Source organism: Sipha flava, unplaced genomic scaffold (genome assembly GCF_003268045.1).
Source record: "Sipha flava isolate LNK unplaced genomic scaffold, YSA_version1 178_pilon_pilon, whole genome shotgun sequence".
Lineage (NCBI taxonomy): Eukaryota > Metazoa > Arthropoda > Insecta > Hemiptera > Aphididae > Sipha > Sipha flava.
Window position 1 is genome coordinate 758,251 of NW_020272126.1, and position 19,289 is coordinate 777,539.

General features: G+C 26.7%; 3 protein-coding genes across 3 annotated transcripts; 2 read left to right on the forward strand and 1 right to left on the reverse strand.

Moving 5' to 3' along the window:
- Window positions 1-391: 391 nt before the first annotated feature.
- On the forward strand, window positions 392-5,901 carry LOC112680620 (methyl farnesoate epoxidase-like). The gene is made up of 8 exons (XM_025550780.1): window positions 392-580; window positions 4,022-4,273; window positions 4,335-4,492; window positions 4,554-4,814; window positions 4,876-5,159; window positions 5,238-5,355; window positions 5,420-5,561; window positions 5,634-5,901. The coding sequence occupies exons 1-8, from the start codon at window positions 496-498 to the stop codon at window positions 5,819-5,821; spliced, it is 1,488 nt and encodes a 495-aa protein (XP_025406565.1). The 5' UTR covers window positions 392-495; the 3' UTR covers window positions 5,822-5,901.
- A 5,255-nt stretch (window positions 5,902-11,156) lies between these two features.
- LOC112680619 lies at window positions 11,157-14,435 on the forward strand. The gene is made up of 8 exons (XM_025550779.1): window positions 11,157-11,240; window positions 11,368-11,588; window positions 11,667-11,880; window positions 11,943-12,697; window positions 12,752-12,895; window positions 12,970-13,298; window positions 13,658-13,845; window positions 14,112-14,435. Exons 2-8 carry the CDS (start codon window positions 11,412-11,414, stop codon window positions 14,399-14,401), a joined length of 2,097 nt encoding a protein of 698 aa, XP_025406564.1. The 5' UTR covers window positions 11,157-11,240; window positions 11,368-11,411; the 3' UTR covers window positions 14,402-14,435.
- A 401-nt stretch (window positions 14,436-14,836) lies between these two features.
- LOC112680613 (oxygen-dependent coproporphyrinogen-III oxidase) lies at window positions 14,837-18,027 on the reverse strand. Its single transcript, XM_025550773.1, has 7 exons — window positions 17,661-18,027; window positions 17,177-17,345; window positions 16,928-17,121; window positions 16,251-16,395; window positions 15,812-16,085; window positions 15,577-15,746; window positions 14,837-15,102 (listed from the first exon to the last, which is right to left on the reverse strand). Exons 1-7 carry the CDS (start codon window positions 17,741-17,743, stop codon window positions 15,007-15,009), a joined length of 1,131 nt encoding a protein of 376 aa, XP_025406558.1. The 5' UTR covers window positions 17,744-18,027; the 3' UTR covers window positions 14,837-15,006.
- Between the last annotated feature and the right edge of the window lie 1,262 nt (window positions 18,028-19,289).

Genomic DNA, 19,289 nt, shown 5'->3' on the forward strand with positions numbered 1-19,289 from the left:
TGAGGTGAGTAATAATATATATATTATATGGGATAGATAATTTAATACTTACTATTGTTCAATAATATTCATTCATTTAGTATGAAAATTTATGTTTTTAGTAAAACGATGTTTTTGGTTCAAAATCGAAATAGTTTGGTTTTTTAAATTATTCATAATAGAATAATATATTTTTTAAATATAATTTGTTGTGTTATGTAAATGTGACCAAGTGTCAAACAAAAAGTATTCGTATTTTGTGAATGGTTTTGGATAAGATCGCCAAAATACTTAGAAAACCCGTAGATGAAAAAATAATAATAAAAGGAACAAATAAAAGGAAATAAATGGAAGACCCCTTCCAAGTCGATGTACCTACTACATAGTTTTTAAAAAGATGAACCGGAGACCAGTCAACATCTTCCTCAATCCATTAAATCCATTCTTTCGGTGTATAGGCAGGTTGTAGGCAACACTACCTCACTTCTAACGTCTGACAATTTTTACTGTTCAAACATGATGTTTTTCATAGTCGTTATTATTTGCGTAATAATTACTCTTTACATTTTAGATAATGTTTTGCCGCACAAATATCCAACAGGTAAGATTTAAATTATTATTTAAATTAACTATATGATTGAATTTAGAGCCATAACGTATTCTTTTTTTATAAAAGGATTCTAATTTTTATTTATTTATTTATGATATTTATACTATTTTATTCTATTTACTGTATTAACAGTTTTATTTGTTTTATTTTATTTATTTATTATTATTATTTTAATTATTTTATATGTATTATTTTACTGTATAACTGCCACCATATTTAACATATATTAAAATAAGACATTGTTATTTTATGATTTTTTTTTTTTTTTTAATACAAAAAAACTTTATATGAAAATATAAATGGTATTGGAAACTAATAATAATTAATGTTTACATAAACTACATGATTGCATTTATTCTAACGAGTAACAGAAGATAAAAAAAGCATTACATTTTTTTCTTCATAAAAATAATGTAAATTATTTGATTTAAATGATTATACTATATTATATACTAATATATAAGTATTTTATATTTATTTGAAAATAAATGCTGATTTTTTTTTAATCAATCTAATCAAAATAATTAAATTATATATATTATTATTTTAGAAATTCCGATTAGTTATAATTGACTGTATAGCTGTTATACGTTTATTTTCTTACCTATACCTTGGTCCTAAAGTTATTATTTATAATTTGACTCATTAATGAAATGATTTTCGAGTAATTTAATATAATATATTTTCATAAAAAAACAAGGAATATTTTCTTTCATTCTTTGTATGAATAACGTATTTATAATATACTTATAACCTGATAATTCATTATTTTTCATCGTTCAAAAATATAACATAACAGTAAAACCTCCATTTATAAATGAAATTAAAATATGTAAATAAATCTCAAAATAATTCGATAAAATAGTAATTTTTGAGATATTTTCAAATTATTACGTGTTCAGACATACAGAGAATTAAAAATCCTATTCAAGGTCGACAATGTAAGAAGAGGCCTAACTTTCATAATATGGTAATGATTTTTTTATTAATCCGTTTCTTATTACAATATAGGTTGGAATGTCGTACAAAGAATCGTAAATTATGTGGGTGCTGTTCGTTTAAAATGAAAAGAATTAATTTTAATAGGTATTGTAATAATACACGAGCGTAATACACCTGATGGTAGATATCCAAAGGGGTATTATTGTCTGGGAATCATGAATCTAGAGAAGACAAAGGGGAGGGGAAACTGTTAACCCTGAAACTAGTTATGATATTGAGGTAGGTCAGGTATAAAAAACATTTTATCCCTACACGGCTTCGTACATTTATTTTCTTAAAGAAACAATGTATAAATTATATAGTATGATCAGATGATTGATAGTAAAAATGTTTTTATTACCTTTCGTAAAACGATGGAAGGATGTACAGACATACGTTGTGTTAGAGGCCCTATCTGTTTTAATAACCTTGAACAGTTGTTGATACCGTTATACATAGGTACCATTTTTATTTTAATATAATAAAAAAGTAAAATTAAATGTAAACGTAAAGCCAAGTACTTGTATTGGGTGACTTGTTAATTCTGTAATCCACCTGGTATATTATTCTTTTCGCATAAAAGTCTTTTTAATTCTTTTCACATAAACACTGTTTCCTATGTTATTACTAGGGAACGGATTTATATGTAATAAAAATACAGAAATATGTACATATCTATGTAAGTATAATTTATAAAATATATGCTAAAAACATCCAAATATGTAGGAAAAAATTTAATTAAAAAAAAAAAAAAAAAATTATAATAATTAAATTGTCTAAATGATTTGTTGCATTGAATTATTACAATATATTTTAAATTATCAAATATTAAATGTCGCCTATTGGATCTGAAAATATTTTTAAAACGGCTAAATGATCGTTCCACATCAACCTACATGGGTTGATTAAAGCATATTTGAAGCGCATAATATCAGAAGGTGATAATTCCAAATTTTTAGAAGGTTGTCTGCCAATCATTATGTCATTGATTAATTGAAAATCAATATAACTTGGAATTTTTTTCTGTAACAACATGAATTTTCTTTTTTACAACATTTCCTATTGGTCCGTTTACAAGTTCTCATTTTGCTATCGTTGATTCGACAATTTGCATACTTTCATTTAAGGACATATTTTTATTTCAAATTTTGTAAATGTATGTGCAATAAAACTAAAATTTACCGAGATGAAAATTAAATTAGTTTTTATGTTTCATTTTGCTTAATATTTTGAGCTTTTCTAATAGCGATAGAAGTTACTGGATCCAAATTTGAAATAATTTCTTGTACTTTTGTACGAAGAAGACGTATGAATGATGAAATTATGAAATATGTAAAAATATGTAACTATATCAAAATATGTGAAAATATGTAAAATAAAAGTAGCATTATATTAATAGAAATGATTTAAATTATGAACATTTCTTATCGAATTTTAAATATCTCTTTTTAATAAAAATATGTATTTACATATAAATCCTTTCCCTAGTTATTACTATTCGTGCTGGGTTCATAAAAAATATTGTATCTTATTTGTAAGACATATGTATAGGTCTATACAATACATATGTGAATTATTATTGTACAGGTAATTTTATTAATTATGGACAATTTTACAGTCTATGTTTTTATACGTAACAGCGCGCATAATAAGTATAACTTTTTTTTTTATTGAAATAAATCTACAATTTATACATATTATTTGTCAATGAGTAGGTTTGTTAAATGATTTATACACTTAACACTTATAATTTACAAATTATAAATATAGGTATAAGGTACATTCAATATAAAATAAAATGTTAAAGTGATACAATCTGTGTATATCCTTTCACTTTCGGCTTGTCTTCCCAAATTAAAACTAATCTAGCTTAGGTGCTGTACATTAAAATGTATATAAAATGATATTATAAATGTATTCAGTATTATATCATGTGACAATCAAATTCAAGTTCCGGCAACTCTGGTTTGTGTTTGTGTTAGTGATCATTTAACCTATAACTGACCTTCCCCTATGAAGTCTTAATCCGATCAGATAACTGATTCTATTCAATTCACTCGACGGAGTTTTGATTATTTAAAAAAAAAAACAGTTAGCAATCTTAAAAAATAAATACATATTAAATCGGTATTATTTAGTGTTACTTAGAGAACACCGCGGGAAGAAAATATAATTACTAACATAGTTCATCTTTAAAAGTTTTAATTCTGAAAAGAAAAGACACTCAGAAGTTTTAAAATACAATTATTATTTATTAAATATTTATTTTTAAGCATTTTTACGTTTTATAAATAATTAATGGTATTATATGCATAATTTGGCTGTATAGTAGTAACTTAGTAGTATTTATAATAATTATATTATTGTATATTAATTATTATTAATGAAAATAAAAATGTTTTTGTAATTTACAATTTAACTGTATGCATAAATACCCACTTTTTATTTTAGGTCCTACACGTTTTCCTTTGATTGGAAATTATCTAGAAATTCGAAAACTTAGAAACAAACTTGGATTCTATCACTTGGTGTGGGATCATTTAGCTAAATGTTATGGTCAAGTTTTTTCCGTTAAACTTGGTCGGTTAGAAGTGGTTGTTGTTTCTGGTTATGATGCAGTACGACAAGTACTGTGTAAAGACGACTTTGATGGTCGACCAGATGGATTCTTTTTTAGATTCAGAGCTTTTTATAAAAGACTAGGTAATTTTATTAGCATAAAAAAAATCAAAGTTAGTACTAACTTATGACATTGAAAATCAAGGCATAGTGTTTGTGGATGGACCTGAATGGACTGAACAAAAAAAATTTTGTATGCAACATTTACGTAAAAAGGGATTTGGAGGTGATTTAATGGAAAAACTTATCAGTGAAGAAGTTGACGATCTTATTTTACATTTAAACAAGCGATATGAGGTTCAAGTATGTTTTAAAATATTTTATAATTATTGTATAAACGTTTTATTAAATTTAATGTATTTAGAATGGTAAACCTATCGAAGTTTGTGGTTTATTCGACGTATCTGTTTTGAATGGACTTTGGACAATGTTAATTGGTAATAGATTCGCGCTGAACGATTCTAGACTTGCGAAACTTATGAAATTAGTACATGCCAGTTTTAGAATGTTAGACATGTCGGGAGGAATTTTAAATCAAATGCCATTTGTCCGTTTTTTAGCACCCAAATGTTCTGGATACAAAGACATCAAACTCATTTTACATGAATTTTACACCTTTTTAAAAGTAATTAAATCAATTTTTTGAAACCATAATTTATTTATTATTAAATAAAAAAATATCATAGGAATCAGTAGACGAACATAGAGACAAGATAAATGATCAAGAAGATTTTATAGGCGCATTTTTAATGGAAATCGAAAAAAATAGAGAATCACCTAAATCATTTTCAGAAGAACAGCTCCTCGTTGTTTTACTGGATTTATTTTTAGCTGGTTCAGAAACCACAAGTAGCATGTTGTCTTTTGTTATTTTGCTTCTTCTCAAACATCAAGACGTACAAACTAAAGCACATGCGGAATTAGACGCAGTAGTTGGAGATCGCGAAGTACAACTTGAAGATAGAAACAAGTAATCTAAGTTACCTAACCTAACCTAATTTGAGTACTTATTATAATACAATGCTATACAAAATAAATTATTTCATAGATTGAATTATCTTGAAGCTGTTTTGATGGAGGTACAAAGGCATAGCAACGTGGCACCATTAGCGATCGCTCATAGATCTATTCGAAACACAAGCATTCAAGAATACATAATTCCAAAAGTTCGATAACAATTTCGTATCATAAATAGCCAAGAATATTAATTAATTAGGTAAACATTTTCAGGATACTCTAGTATTGGCAAGTATATGGAGTATTCATATGGATAAACAGCATTGGGGTGATCCAGAAGTATTTCGACCAGAAAGATTTCTGGACAGTTCTGGGAATGTTATTAACGATAGTTGGTTTATGCCATTTGGTGTTGGTAGGTATACTATTTTGATATAATTGTAATTGAAATGTTTAATGTACAATAAGCGATTTTGAATTTTGATAGGTAGAAGGAGATGTCTTGGTGAAGTATTGGCAAAAACAAATCTCTTTATGTTTATCGCGAAATTATTACAACATTTTGAATTTAAAGTTCCACAAGGAGTCCAATTACCAGACAAGTCTCAAGATGGTGTTACTATTTCTCCATCGGCATTTTCTGGTATTTTTATACCAAGGCGCGATATAAATTAAGTAGATATAATCAATTAAAATTTCTGTTGTTTATAATTTTGAAAAAATAATCATTGAAATAAATTATAAAAACAATAATATATGCAACAGTTCATACTCGAAATAAGTAATAATATTTAGCATTCTACTGCATATTTATCTATAAGAACTTAATAGTAATCAAAATGTATAAATGTAAATTGTAACGATACACATTGAACAAAATACTATACAATTATAAATATTATTACAAATTACATTACATTATATATTATATATACTATTACAAATACATAAAATTGTTATTAAAATAAACATACAAGTAGGTCGTAAGGATAAATAATAATAATAAATAATAATATGAATACAATATACATTATACAATTAAAACAAATTAATGATTACTTAAAGTTTTTAATATGATGTGTATAAAAGCGTTGATCCAGGCTGGATCTTAAGATAACGAATCTCCTCCCAAAAAAGAAAAACATCAAGATTAGGTACTGTGTGTTCATTATTAAATAAATATATGCAATAAAATAAAGAAGATTAAACTTTGAAATTCAATTTTAAAAATTTTGATAATTAATAAAGTTATAATTTTACTTTATTAATTTTTAATTGTGTATTATCTTCTATTTTTTTTTTGAAAAAATGACTTACCTCCAATTATAGTTCTAGATCCATGCCTGGGTGTGTAACATTATGTGTTAGAGTATAAAGCAATGTAAAAAAATTACGTAAAAGTGTACCTGAACTACATAAATACAATGAATAATTATATAAACTAGTATATAATAATTGTAACTTATTTATTCCCATGAATCTATACTTTCATTAATTATCCTTTTCTTTAAAGTTAATGAATCACACATTTGTATACTTTAAAATGTAGTTAAGGTATTAAGATTTAAACCTAATCAAATACTATAAATTTTTTTCAAAAATATAAATTAACCTAGAAATTCGGTGTTGGTAAAAAAAAAATTATAACGCAAAAATGTTAGGTTATTATTTTGAATTATTACATATAGATATATAGTGACTGTATAAATATTGTTGCCAAATAATAGTGTTTAAAGTTTTCAACGACTTTTCCAATTTTTGATACATGTTTATAACAACTATATCACTGAATAAAAACTAATAAAACTATATTCACGCAACATTAAAAAAATTATCAAAAGGAAGGACGAGTTAAGATTTATAAGGATGGCCATCCAGAGATATATCGTATATATGTGTGTGTCCTCCACTCAAAAAACAAGTGAAATTCTGTGAAAAACTGTGAAAAACTGTATTAAAGAAGGCTCATATACTATTCGTATATAAATCAGATAACTGGGGCCAGTGCCGCAAATATACTAATTTGGACCCACGTATAAATAAAATTAATGCCCCCACATCTGAACTCTACAGGGAAACCGTACCTACCTTTGATCAACAGTTACTGTAACCAAACTATTTTGAATTTCGATTATACAGGCAGCAAAAAAAACGTTGATATACGACAATATGTTTAAGACAAAATAAATCAATTATTGTTCAATCTCCATCAATAATTATTATTACAAAATCGTCAAAATCGTTTTATTTTCTTGTTTTCCATATATTTTTTAAATATTAACATTGAACCCTATTACAGGCTGAGGCTATGGGCCCGTGTGTTTAACACATGCAACCAATTCGGATATTGCGGCACTGACTGGGGCGTTCTGACGTTCGATCTGATAACAGCAGACATCGGACATTTCAGCGCGGTGTTATTTACTTATATAAATTATGGTTAATTATGAATAACGGATATGAATGTATTTATTAAAAAGTAAAATAATATAATAGTATAGTAATGTAGATAATAATTAAATCATTACAAAATAAATTAAACAGCAATCAACTGTAGACTACTAGAGGATTCAATTACACTATAAATTCTTAACCTTTTCTTGGCCATGGGCCCCTTTAAATCATAAAATATAATTATAGACCCCCTTTCAAAAAAAAAAAAAAAATATATATATTTATATAAATAAATATAATTTTTATTATACGGTGACGGATCAACAGAAGTGATAGGTTCCCGTATTAAATTGAAATGCTCGTTAAATTGTATTGCCATGTTATATTATTTTACGATTACGATAACTTTATATGGCATATAAGAATATCATAATCTAAGTTTTATATTTAAAAACATTGTTTTCTTTCAAATGGCTTTCAAATGTTTCAACAATTATTATTACCTTAAAAACGCTATCAAAACAAATTTATTTTTGGCTTATTTCAAAAAAAACTCATGCCACCCCGTGGACCCTTGAGTAACTATTTATGGTCCTCGGGTTAAGAACCTATGAATTAGACGAATTTTTTTTGATACTCTTTCCTGTGAATTAAATTTATTTAAATTATCTAAAAAATTTTAGAGTTCACAAAACATTGTCTGGCTGAGGCACATATAAGAATATTGATGTATTATTCAAAGAGGTGTATAGTACACTCATAAAAGAATTAATAAAGTACGGGAATAGGGGAGTGTTGCTGTAAGAAATTAAAAAATATCCTAGCACTTAAATATGAACTTGGTTTTAAATAAAAACTTGGTTTTTTTGTTTAAAAAAAAAAGCGTACCTAGTAAAATTTAGAAATAAATCGACTATCTCTAATCTTAGATTCTAATATGTTTATGATATATTACTAGCAATCTATAGGATTAAAACGCCGGTACGCCACGTTTAGCATCATTACACATTCTCGAATTGTGACAATGGCGGTTTTGGCTATACATTTCTAAGGAGGTAACAAATAATTCAAATAATTCATCTATTTTAATTTTCATACTGGTTCGATTGCTGTAGATTTGATGTGAACTGTTTTAAAGTTATTTACGGTGAAATACTTGTGACTTTATCTTATCGTTATTGTTTATTAATGCTAAATAAAATCGAAGTAACAAAATATAAATTTAAATATACGATATATTACTATAGCGTATTCAGTATAAACTATAGAGTATATGACATAGGCTATAGGGTGCCTCCAAATTTTTATAAAATAATAAAGGGTGCCATGAGTCAAAAAAGGTTGGGAACCTCTGCTATATGCCATGGATAAAAATAGCGTATTGGGTATATGCCGTATACCCCCGGATACTCTCCAATACACCACTGGTTATAGGTAGGGAACGGATTTATATGTAATAAAAATATAGAAATATGTACATATATATGTAAGTATAATTTATAAAATATGTGCTAAAAACATCCAAATATGTGAGGAAAAAAAAATTAAAAAAAAAAAGTGATTATTATTATTAAATTATCAAAAAGATTTGTTGCATTGAATTATTACAATATCTTGTAAATTATCAAATGCTAAATGTCGCCTATTAGGTATCAAAATATTTTTAAAACTGCTAAATTATCGTTTCACATCAACCGATGTATTAAAAGCATATTTCAAGTGCATACTATCAGAAGGCGATAATTCCAAATTTTTAAAAGGTTGTCTGCCATTCATTATGTCATTGATTGTTTTAAAATCAATATTGCCTGGAATTTTTTTCTGTAACAGCATGAATTTTCTTTTTTACGACATCTATTGGTCCGCTTACGAGTTTTAATCGTTGATTCAACAATTTGCATACTATCATTTGGGGACATATTTTTTATTAATAATTTTGTTAAATTATTTTTAATTAAAATTAAATTATTTTTAATGTTTCATTTTGCATAATATTTTGAGCTTTTCCAATAGCGATAAAAGTTTCTGGATCTAATTTTGAAATAATTTCTTGTATTTTCGTACGAAGAAGACGTATGAATGATGAAATGATAAAAATATGTTTAAAAATATTTAAAAATTAGTGAAATATGTAAAAATATGTAAAATAAAAGTACCATAATTTTAATAGGAATGATTTAAATCATAAACATTTCTTATCGAATCTTAAATATCTCGTTTTAATAAAAATTTGCATTTACATATAAATCCGTTCCCTAGTTATAGGTATTTAGTTTGATATATATATATATATATATACATATATCATACACTAACTCAGTGATCTTCAACCTTTTTCGACCTGCGACCCACTTTTCTTACCAAACATTTTTCGGGACCCATGTAAATTTCGTTAGCCGTGAAAACCAAATAAAAATGTTACAATTGTTTAATGTATACCATTTTAGAAGTGCTTTTATAACTGAACAAATCAAAATCTATAATTTTTAGGTATTTAGGAAATATTTAATTTTTAATATAAATAATGATACAAAAAAAAAAAAATGCATGTAATGATACCGAAAAATGTATGTTTTGATACACAAAAGAAATGAGTGCGATATTTGTCCTGGACTGTTTTCACACGAAATACCTCCACCTCAGCTCAATTTAAAACAATGCAGTTTATAGATATATAAAATATAAATAAGATTTATAAATTAAGTCGGGCTATCACTTCATTTGATTGTTCATTCTTTATTTTCTTTTATTAGAAAATTGAGGTTTCAACAACAAATATTATTAGCTATTAGATTTTAAATATTTAATGTGTTAGGTGTTAGATTTAAAATTACAATATTACATATGAAATATTATAAAGGTGAAGTTAGATGTAAATTAAGATTTGCTAATATATTTGTGATACTTATTAATGTGACAATTTTCAGAGTTTGTTTTTCATTAAGTATTTTTACTATGTTGGATGACATGTTCAGGTCGGTGCGTATTAAGGTAAATTGTGTACACTCCTCCACTATGTGTTCGACTGTTAATGATTAGTGGTATGTGTTGCGTATTGGTTTGAGGATTTTTTCTAATTAAGTATGAGTGTTTAAGAAAAAATTGTTCATTCTAATCTTCTATAAATTTAAAATAATATAAAATAGTATGGTTTCGAGTTTATTCGAAAACATTTTTATGCAATATCATATGACATACATTATATAATGTATACAAATAAATATATAAATATGAATTTTTTAAATTTTAAACAGAAAACTTATCGCGACCCACCGGTTGAAGACCACTGCACTAACTTGATGTAAAACGTGCTTTAAAACTTAAAAAAATTGATACTTAATTAAACAAAAATAAATCCTAGGTTAGGCTAAAGGGGCCCAATATAATTACCGCACACGGGCCTCCTATATTTTAATTGCGGCACTGATATACATTTCGTATTTCTGGAAACACAAAACTACTGTCCAAATTTCATAGGTAGGTACTCATATATGAGCTATAGCTTCAGTGGTTTCGGCTAGGCGATGATTATTCACCCAGGTCATTTTATATATATACAGATTTGTATTATCAACATTATTATCGCTATATTTCCCGCCAATGTTTTTTTTTTTTTTTTTTTAATACGACTGATATTCTTACTTTTATTAGTATTAATTCGTTTTTGAAAACAACTTAATGTGCTTACTTTAAATTTCATGTACGATTTTATTATACAATTTTATAATACAGTTGACATTTGCAACCAAATTAAATATTCTTACTTGATTATAGTTTGGAATTTCGGTTTTTGTTTGGTTTTATGGTTTTATTTGGTTTTATTCCAGGTACAATTAATTCGTGACTGCTGAGTAGTAAAAAAAAAAAAAAAATGAATATCAATGAAATTATGTCTTCTTCGTCTGAACTATTCCGAAAAGGAAAGTTTATCAAATGCTGTGAGCTTCTTCAGAGTTCAGTAGATAGTTGTTATTTAAAAAACATTTCTTTACAAAATGAAGTTGAATTTATAATATTGAGAAACAATCTGCTCATCTGCAATTGTCTGGTATGTAATTTTTGAAATTCAACTAATTGTAATTTTTCAAAACGTTTTATTTTATATAAATTTAATTTTTTAAACCAGAAAACTTTAATTACCATCGATACAGAATATGTTAGCAAAATGTCAGAAATTATTAACATTGCTGAACTTTATTTGTACGAGAAGCACATTCCATTAGAACTGCGTGTTAACTTTGTGTGTAATGCATTGCATTGGTATTGGTGGAAACCAATTGATGTGTTGGATTATTGTTATAATAAAATAATGACAATAATCAGTGAATGTCTACATCAAGGTTAGTGGAATAAAACAGTTATTGGTAATTAATATCACTCAATATATTCTAATGGTTTTCAGTGTTATATGAAAATGGAAATAGTATTGCAAATTTGAGTTCATTTGTGAACCATGAGGAAGATATACTCAATAGTTTAGAATGCCTGTCTAATAGGTTTCTTAGTTTAAAACCAATACTGGTAGTCCAATGTCTAGAAATCTCACAGATATTGTTATTAGTGTTTTTGTCTAGATGCAGTTTTGATTCACTCTTAGTGCAGTTTACTGTACAGTTTCTTGATCAATTCAAAACTATTGCGGTTGTTTTTAAACATAAAAAATTCAACCAAATTTCCAATTGTTTTAAATTTGGACTTTCTAAAATTAATGTTTTTCTTGATATTGAGAACATCAAAACCATAATTGTTAGTAGTCACGTGTCTTTATGTATCAAATATGTTTTGGAAAACCAACATCGACAAGCCTTATGTACATTGAGTACAGTAGACCAATATATGGATTCTAATGATGAGTTGTACTGTTTGATGTGTTATTTAAAGGCTTTAGTAAATTTTAATTTAGAGGAGTTTGAAGTGACATTGTATTATTTATCAGAAATGGTCAACTGTTTAATGGAGCCTTTTATTAAATCAAGATATTTTTTATTGCTTGGGAGAACTCATTCAAAAATAGGTAATAGTGATTTAGCAATAACTGCATTTGAAAAACTAAAAGAAACAAAATTTAATAAAATTATGGCTTATTACATGTCACAACATTACGAAATAAATAACATGCAGTTTACACAAATCATGGTACTGGAAAATACTTTAAAGGTAATATAAAAAGCAAAATTTAGTACATTTTTATACATTTAAACTATTGTTTAGGAAAATTATGATCTCAGAAAAGATAAGCATGAAAATTGTTTTAACAGTTATACAACAAAGGCCCTTACTATATTATATCCCCAACCGGATTTAACTGAAAGGCAACTACTCTATATGACAGCTAAAAAGAAATATGAATACAGTGTGAGTTTTATCTTGAATTCTTGTTTTTCTACATTGCAGTTAAATACTGTTGATATTTTAAATAAATGTTACAGAGTTACAGAGTATCAGCGTCTGATTATTTAAATCTTTTGAAATTAAATAAGAATGACCAATATGTTTCCAACTTGGTGACAGTTCCAACAAATTTTATGCTTCAACATGAAGCAGTTGTAGTTCTTATAAAAGCTCAAGAAATAGAATTAGCTTTTAAAATGTGTCAATCCTTAATTGGAGAGTTTGAACCAGGATGTGGTCTGTGGAAGAGCGATTCATTTTGGGCCGATGAACTCAATGATTATAATTTCAATGTAGTTGGAACCATGTTGCTGGCTGAAACAGGTCTCAATAAAAATACAGATACAGTTTTGGAAGCACTAAACAAGTATACTTCTTTTACTTTGTGTATGGATCATGGGCACTACTAGAGGGATGTAAGGGAGTGCTTTACAACCCCCTGGATTTAAAAAAAATAATGAAATTTAAAAATGTAGGATAGAGGCTATTATTATAATTATTGGATTTTCTAGTAGTCTGCATTACTTTGTAACCGTGAAAAAAAAAACTATTCAAAAAAAAATTATTTAATTTTGTACTGTCAGACAATATGAAAAAATATTGAACTTAAATAATTTAAACATTATTTAGAAATCAGCGCTTATACTATACATGATGCACCCCACTGATGAAATTCTTGGCAGTGCCTATGGTATGGATATTTTATTTATAACTTTTTAATTACAGGTCTTATAATTGTTTATATGAAAAAATCAGTTATCCAACAGAAACTAATAGTCATGACAAAAGTATTAAAATCCTACGACAAATTCTCATAGGTAAAATATTGTTACTAAAAGCCACAGTTTTGAGTAGGCTTAACAACGATGATGATTGTGAAGCCGCATTCAAAAAGGCACTTACATTTAATGCAGGTAGACTTTTAACATAAAATTTTTTATCTGATTGTTATTATTACCATACAAAATTTATCAGTGGGTAGAATTTAATACACATTAGGACATAATCAGTATGTGTAAATATAAGAATACTATAATCATTATTATTCATTCATTATAACTATATGGTTGTAATCGAAAAATAATCAGGCACTTGTGACTCGTGTTTTGAGCTTTCCTTTTTATATTTTGGATTAAAAAAATGAAATATTATTTATAGCTAAATTATTATTATTATATAGGCGATGAAGATATTGTTTATTTATATTCAAAATGGTTGGAACATAAAGGGAAGTTGTCACAGTCAATGAATGTTCGTGATCAATTTGATCAAAGTAAAACCAATACAGTCATTTGTGATAATTTTGTAATGACTTATATCTTGGAGAATAAGCACGGTCTTGAAGATTCTATTATTGGAAAAAGTGTAATAGATGATTTGTTTGTTAGTACAGACGAAAGAGCTATGGAAGTAGACAATGAAATGGATCCTGCTGATGATGATATTTTTAATGATTTGTTTTTAGACTGAAGTGTTTTTTAATTAAAGAAATACTTAAAAAAATTTTTTCTCCTTGATTATGTACATACATTTATATTTTTGTTATAAAAAATGGTTTATTAATATAAATTATGTTATTATTACATAATTACCGAAATATTGAATTATTTACTAATTTATTATAAAAAAAATATAGGATTGAAATATATTTATTGTATAATTAATTAAATAAAAAATTATATTTAAAGTTTTGTGATAAATTAAATTAAAATTAAATAATCAATTATATATTGTTCCAATAAATTAACTATTTAACATCGAAGATTAAACTAATAAAATAATTACTTAAAAGTAATTTAAGAATAAATACAATACGTATAATAACAAAAATAATTTTCTAACAACAATAATCGATTTATAATCTGTTTAAAATACACAAAAATACCATTAATGTAACATAGAAAAAACATTTTAAATAACATTTTTTAGAAGTTCATGTTTAAACTTAATTCTAATCCATAACCAAATCTTAAATAATTGATTATTAACCATAATAAATTATTTTAGTAATACAAAATTCCAAATAGAATTTTTTAAAATTTTAATCCATTGTTGTTTTAACTTTAAAGAATATTTCAATCTATTTTTATCCAATCCTTTGGGTTTCGTAGAACTTCAGTTAATTTTCCTTCTCTGCTATTTGAGTCTGGGTTGTGCATGTACTTCCAGTTCTAAGATACATTTAATTACAATAGATATAAAAATTTGTTAAGTATTCAATTGTATATATTCAATTGTATAGTATTCTTAAAGTGGTAAAGGTGCTTTTTAGCATTATCAAAAGTGAAATATTTATCCTAGTAAATTTGTATCATGCTTTATCAAACAAATTTTTCATACTATGAACTGATTATTAATTATTAAATAGAAGACAAAATAATGCAAAAATTTAAACCATTGAGACCAAATTTGAGACACAGATTTATAATCATATTGAATTGCCGTTGCGCCAGTGTTTGATAGTTGGTGGCAGTAATTGTATAGCCTTTTTAAATAGCAAAATGTAAAATCAAATTTTGAAAAAGCTCGCAGGCCGCCACTTGCCTACCCCTAATATATAGTAAGATAATATATATATATATATATATATATATATATATAAATTACATATTATTATCAAAGTATAATTATATTTAAAAACTTACTGCAGACAAAGGAAGTGACATGAGAATACTTTCGTACCTAGCTCCTGGTGTGTAAAGACCAAATTTTGTACCTCTGTCATAAATCAAATTGAACTCAACATACCGTCCTCGTCTCAACAACTGCCATTCTCTTTCTTCCTGACCATATGAATCATTTTTATGTTTTTGTACTATATAAATAATATGTTTAGATTAGTATAAATATTTGATAAAAGTTGACATTGTAATATAATACCAAGAGGTATATATGAAGGAATAACTGCTTGGGCACAACTTTTTACAAAGTCAAATGTAGATGGAGTGTCTAAATCATCAAAAAATATTCCACCCACTCCTCTTCGTTCTCCTCTATGTGGGATATTGAAATATTCATCGCACCAACGTTTAAATTTGGGATAATATGTTTTGTCATGTTGATCACAAGCTTTTTTCAATGAGCTATGAAAATGAACAGCATCATCCTCGTTCAAATAATATGGTGTTAAATCAGTACCTCCACCAAACCACCACTACAACAATTAACAAGGCTTAGAATAGTTATATAATAGTAATTATTAATAATTAAATATAAATGTTTATTATAAATGTACAGTTAATAATTAAACTACTAAGTTCATACGTAATTATAAAATAAAATGATACATACTTATAGTAAACAATTATTAAATGTTTACCTCTACTGTGTTGTCAGGTAAAGTAACTTCAAAATATCTATAGTTAAAATGTATAGTTGGCACATAAGGATTACGAGGATGTATTACTGCACTGACGCCTGCAGCAAAGAATGGAAGTACTTGACCACCTTGAAAGTTTTTACCCCTACAACAAATGAGTTCTGAGTATATTATATTAATCTGATTGCTTGAAAAAAAAAAATCATTAAAATAAAATCAGCAATAGTTATTTTGATTAAAGGTTTTCTTTTTAATTGTAAGAAAATATAAGCATAAGTTTTATACTTTCAAACAGAGGTTATGACATAATATGACACAATGAGGTGAAATAAATGTTTCAATGTATTAAATACAATTTATACACTTCAATAGCTGGAATTAATTTGAAAATAATTTTATACATACATTCAAAGTACTTTATGTATTATTTAAAGCAGATTTTTAAAAATAAATAACATTTTTAAATTCTATTTTCTTCATTAAAATCTGAATCAAAGTAAAAATACCAACAATATCTAACAATCTGTTTTATTCTACCATGATTTAACATCTATAAATATTTTTTTATCATCTAGTTGCTTAATGTAGGACAATCCAATTTACATGTATGTATTTATTAAATAATATATTATTATATTATTATTATATATACATATATTGTTAAGATATTCAATTACCTAGCTCTCATCTGATCTATAGCCCTAGGAGGTAAATTACCATGAACCACAGATACATTGACCCCAGCTTTTTCAAAAACCTCTCCTTCCTGCAATACACATGTAACTCCACCGCCACCTTCCGGTCTTATCCATCGATCTACATGGAATTTTGTTATGGTTTCTTCTTTTTCAAGAGAACGACAAAATTCTGCCTTAAAGGTATAAAAAAATGGTCATAAAATGAGTAAACATCAGTTAATAATTTACCTGTATATTCATAATCATTAGTTCCATTTTAGTTTTCATATCTTCAGGTCTACTCTCCAATGTTTTTAAGTCTGTCACAGTGTCTGCCATGAAGTTGTTAACAGCTAATGATTTTGCTGCTACAGTGCTATAAGACACACCTAATGCAATGAATATTCCAGGAATTAATCTGAAATAGATTAACACCATTAATCGTACAACCATATTTTACTATTTTATTTGTAAATAAAATAATTATTATTGATTAATTACATATATACATGATTAATCAAATAAATAACCGTATGAGAAAGGTATATGGTTTAGAAAATGTACAGCTTGTATCACAAATACAACAAATAGTTAATTGAATCCTAAATTATTTTGTTTGTAACAGTAAATAAAAAGGCTAAGCCAGCACAAAATGAGTAACCAACAATCTACTAAAATGTTTTTAGTCAAAAAGGACGATATATACTGACAACAAATTCTAGCAAATACTCACCTAAATTTTTCGTCATCCTTAAGCTTGAAGCACGTCACCCTGTAAACCGTTTTCACGGTGGAAGAAATTATTTTCAATACCATTGTCTCAGAACAACGACGAATGGTTCAAACTAGGTCGACAAAAACGTGCAATCCAAGTAACTCAGACGATATTTACGTTTTGAAGAAAAATAAGTTCGTAAAAAACAGTTCTAAATGGCACCAAACGTTCAAACGAATAAATCAGAAACGGTATTGAATCTGAAATAATTTTAATAACAAAATACAGCTTTACCGAATACAAGGGAAAAGTACGAGTCGTCGGCGGCAATTTGATATTCTAACGTGATCGGAATTCGAAATGATAAGAAAAGGATTGGTGATATCATCAGCGCGGCAAGATACGTGATTTAAACCACGTCGTACTTTGGTGACTAACAGCAATTATGGGGCTTTGCATAGTTTCTGTTTAAATGCGGTTACACTGACACCTTGCACGGTAGTTCGCCACGATTCATAAGTAAAACATACCTAATAATAATTTTATCATGGATTATATGCAGTGAAAAAACTATTGTTTATGTGTAAATATTTGTGTGCTGCTTATAATACTGAAATAAGTATAGTAGATAAATGTCATAGGCGTGCACAGACCTATTTTTCAGGTATGCAAAAGATTCCACTACCTTCCCTCACCACTGAAATGTATTTTTAAGTTCAAAGTTCTGGTAAAAATATACACACAAATGTTTAAAAACATTTTATAATTTAAAATTTCAATTTTTTCTTTGAAAAAAGTGATTGAATAGTAATTTCTTTATTGTTATAACCAGGGCTCATAAGTTCATACATTAGCAAGTCAATCTTACAAAGTTGTATTTAATGTTAGATGATGGCCATCAGACAGTTGTTTCCCCGTGATAATAACATGAGATAACAAAAAAATCAAAAAATCTAAAGTACCAATATCGAAATGTAAAAATCCCACCAATTTTGCCGCCGTAGTGACACCAACCTAAAATATTTTTTTTATTTTCCAATTCAAATATTATTGCAAAATAAAATGTATTCAAGATTTGTGGAATGACCAAAAGTATCAGTTTGGACAATTTAGCGAGTTGTAGGCCCCGCTTATTGCAGGGCAAATTTCAAAAATTTGATGTGACAAATAAATGTATTAAAATATGGACTTACCAAGTGTGAGCCAATGGCCAAGGTTCATTGTTGTTTCGACGTTATATCATGAATTTACTCATGTTTTGTAATTAGCAGATCCAAAAAGAAATTTCCATTGATAATCATATTTATTTTGAATAATAATAATATTAATAGGTACTATAATTATAATGTGAAAATATATTAACTCTATGTAGATCCACGTTACTTACAAATCCAGCGAAATAAAATATGTATAAAATTCAGTGAACAATTTTTTTGCGTTTTTAACTGATGGGTACTCAAGAGTACCATCTACCGATTAAATAAACATTATTTTAAAATCGGTTGTGCTTTTTTTATACATTTTATCGATTTAATTTCGGAGACTGCAGTATTCAGCACATAAATATGACTTAATGTTTTTTCTTTTTGTTTATAAGTACAATGGCGTACATACGTAGAGGGATTTTGGGATAAATCCCCCCCTCAG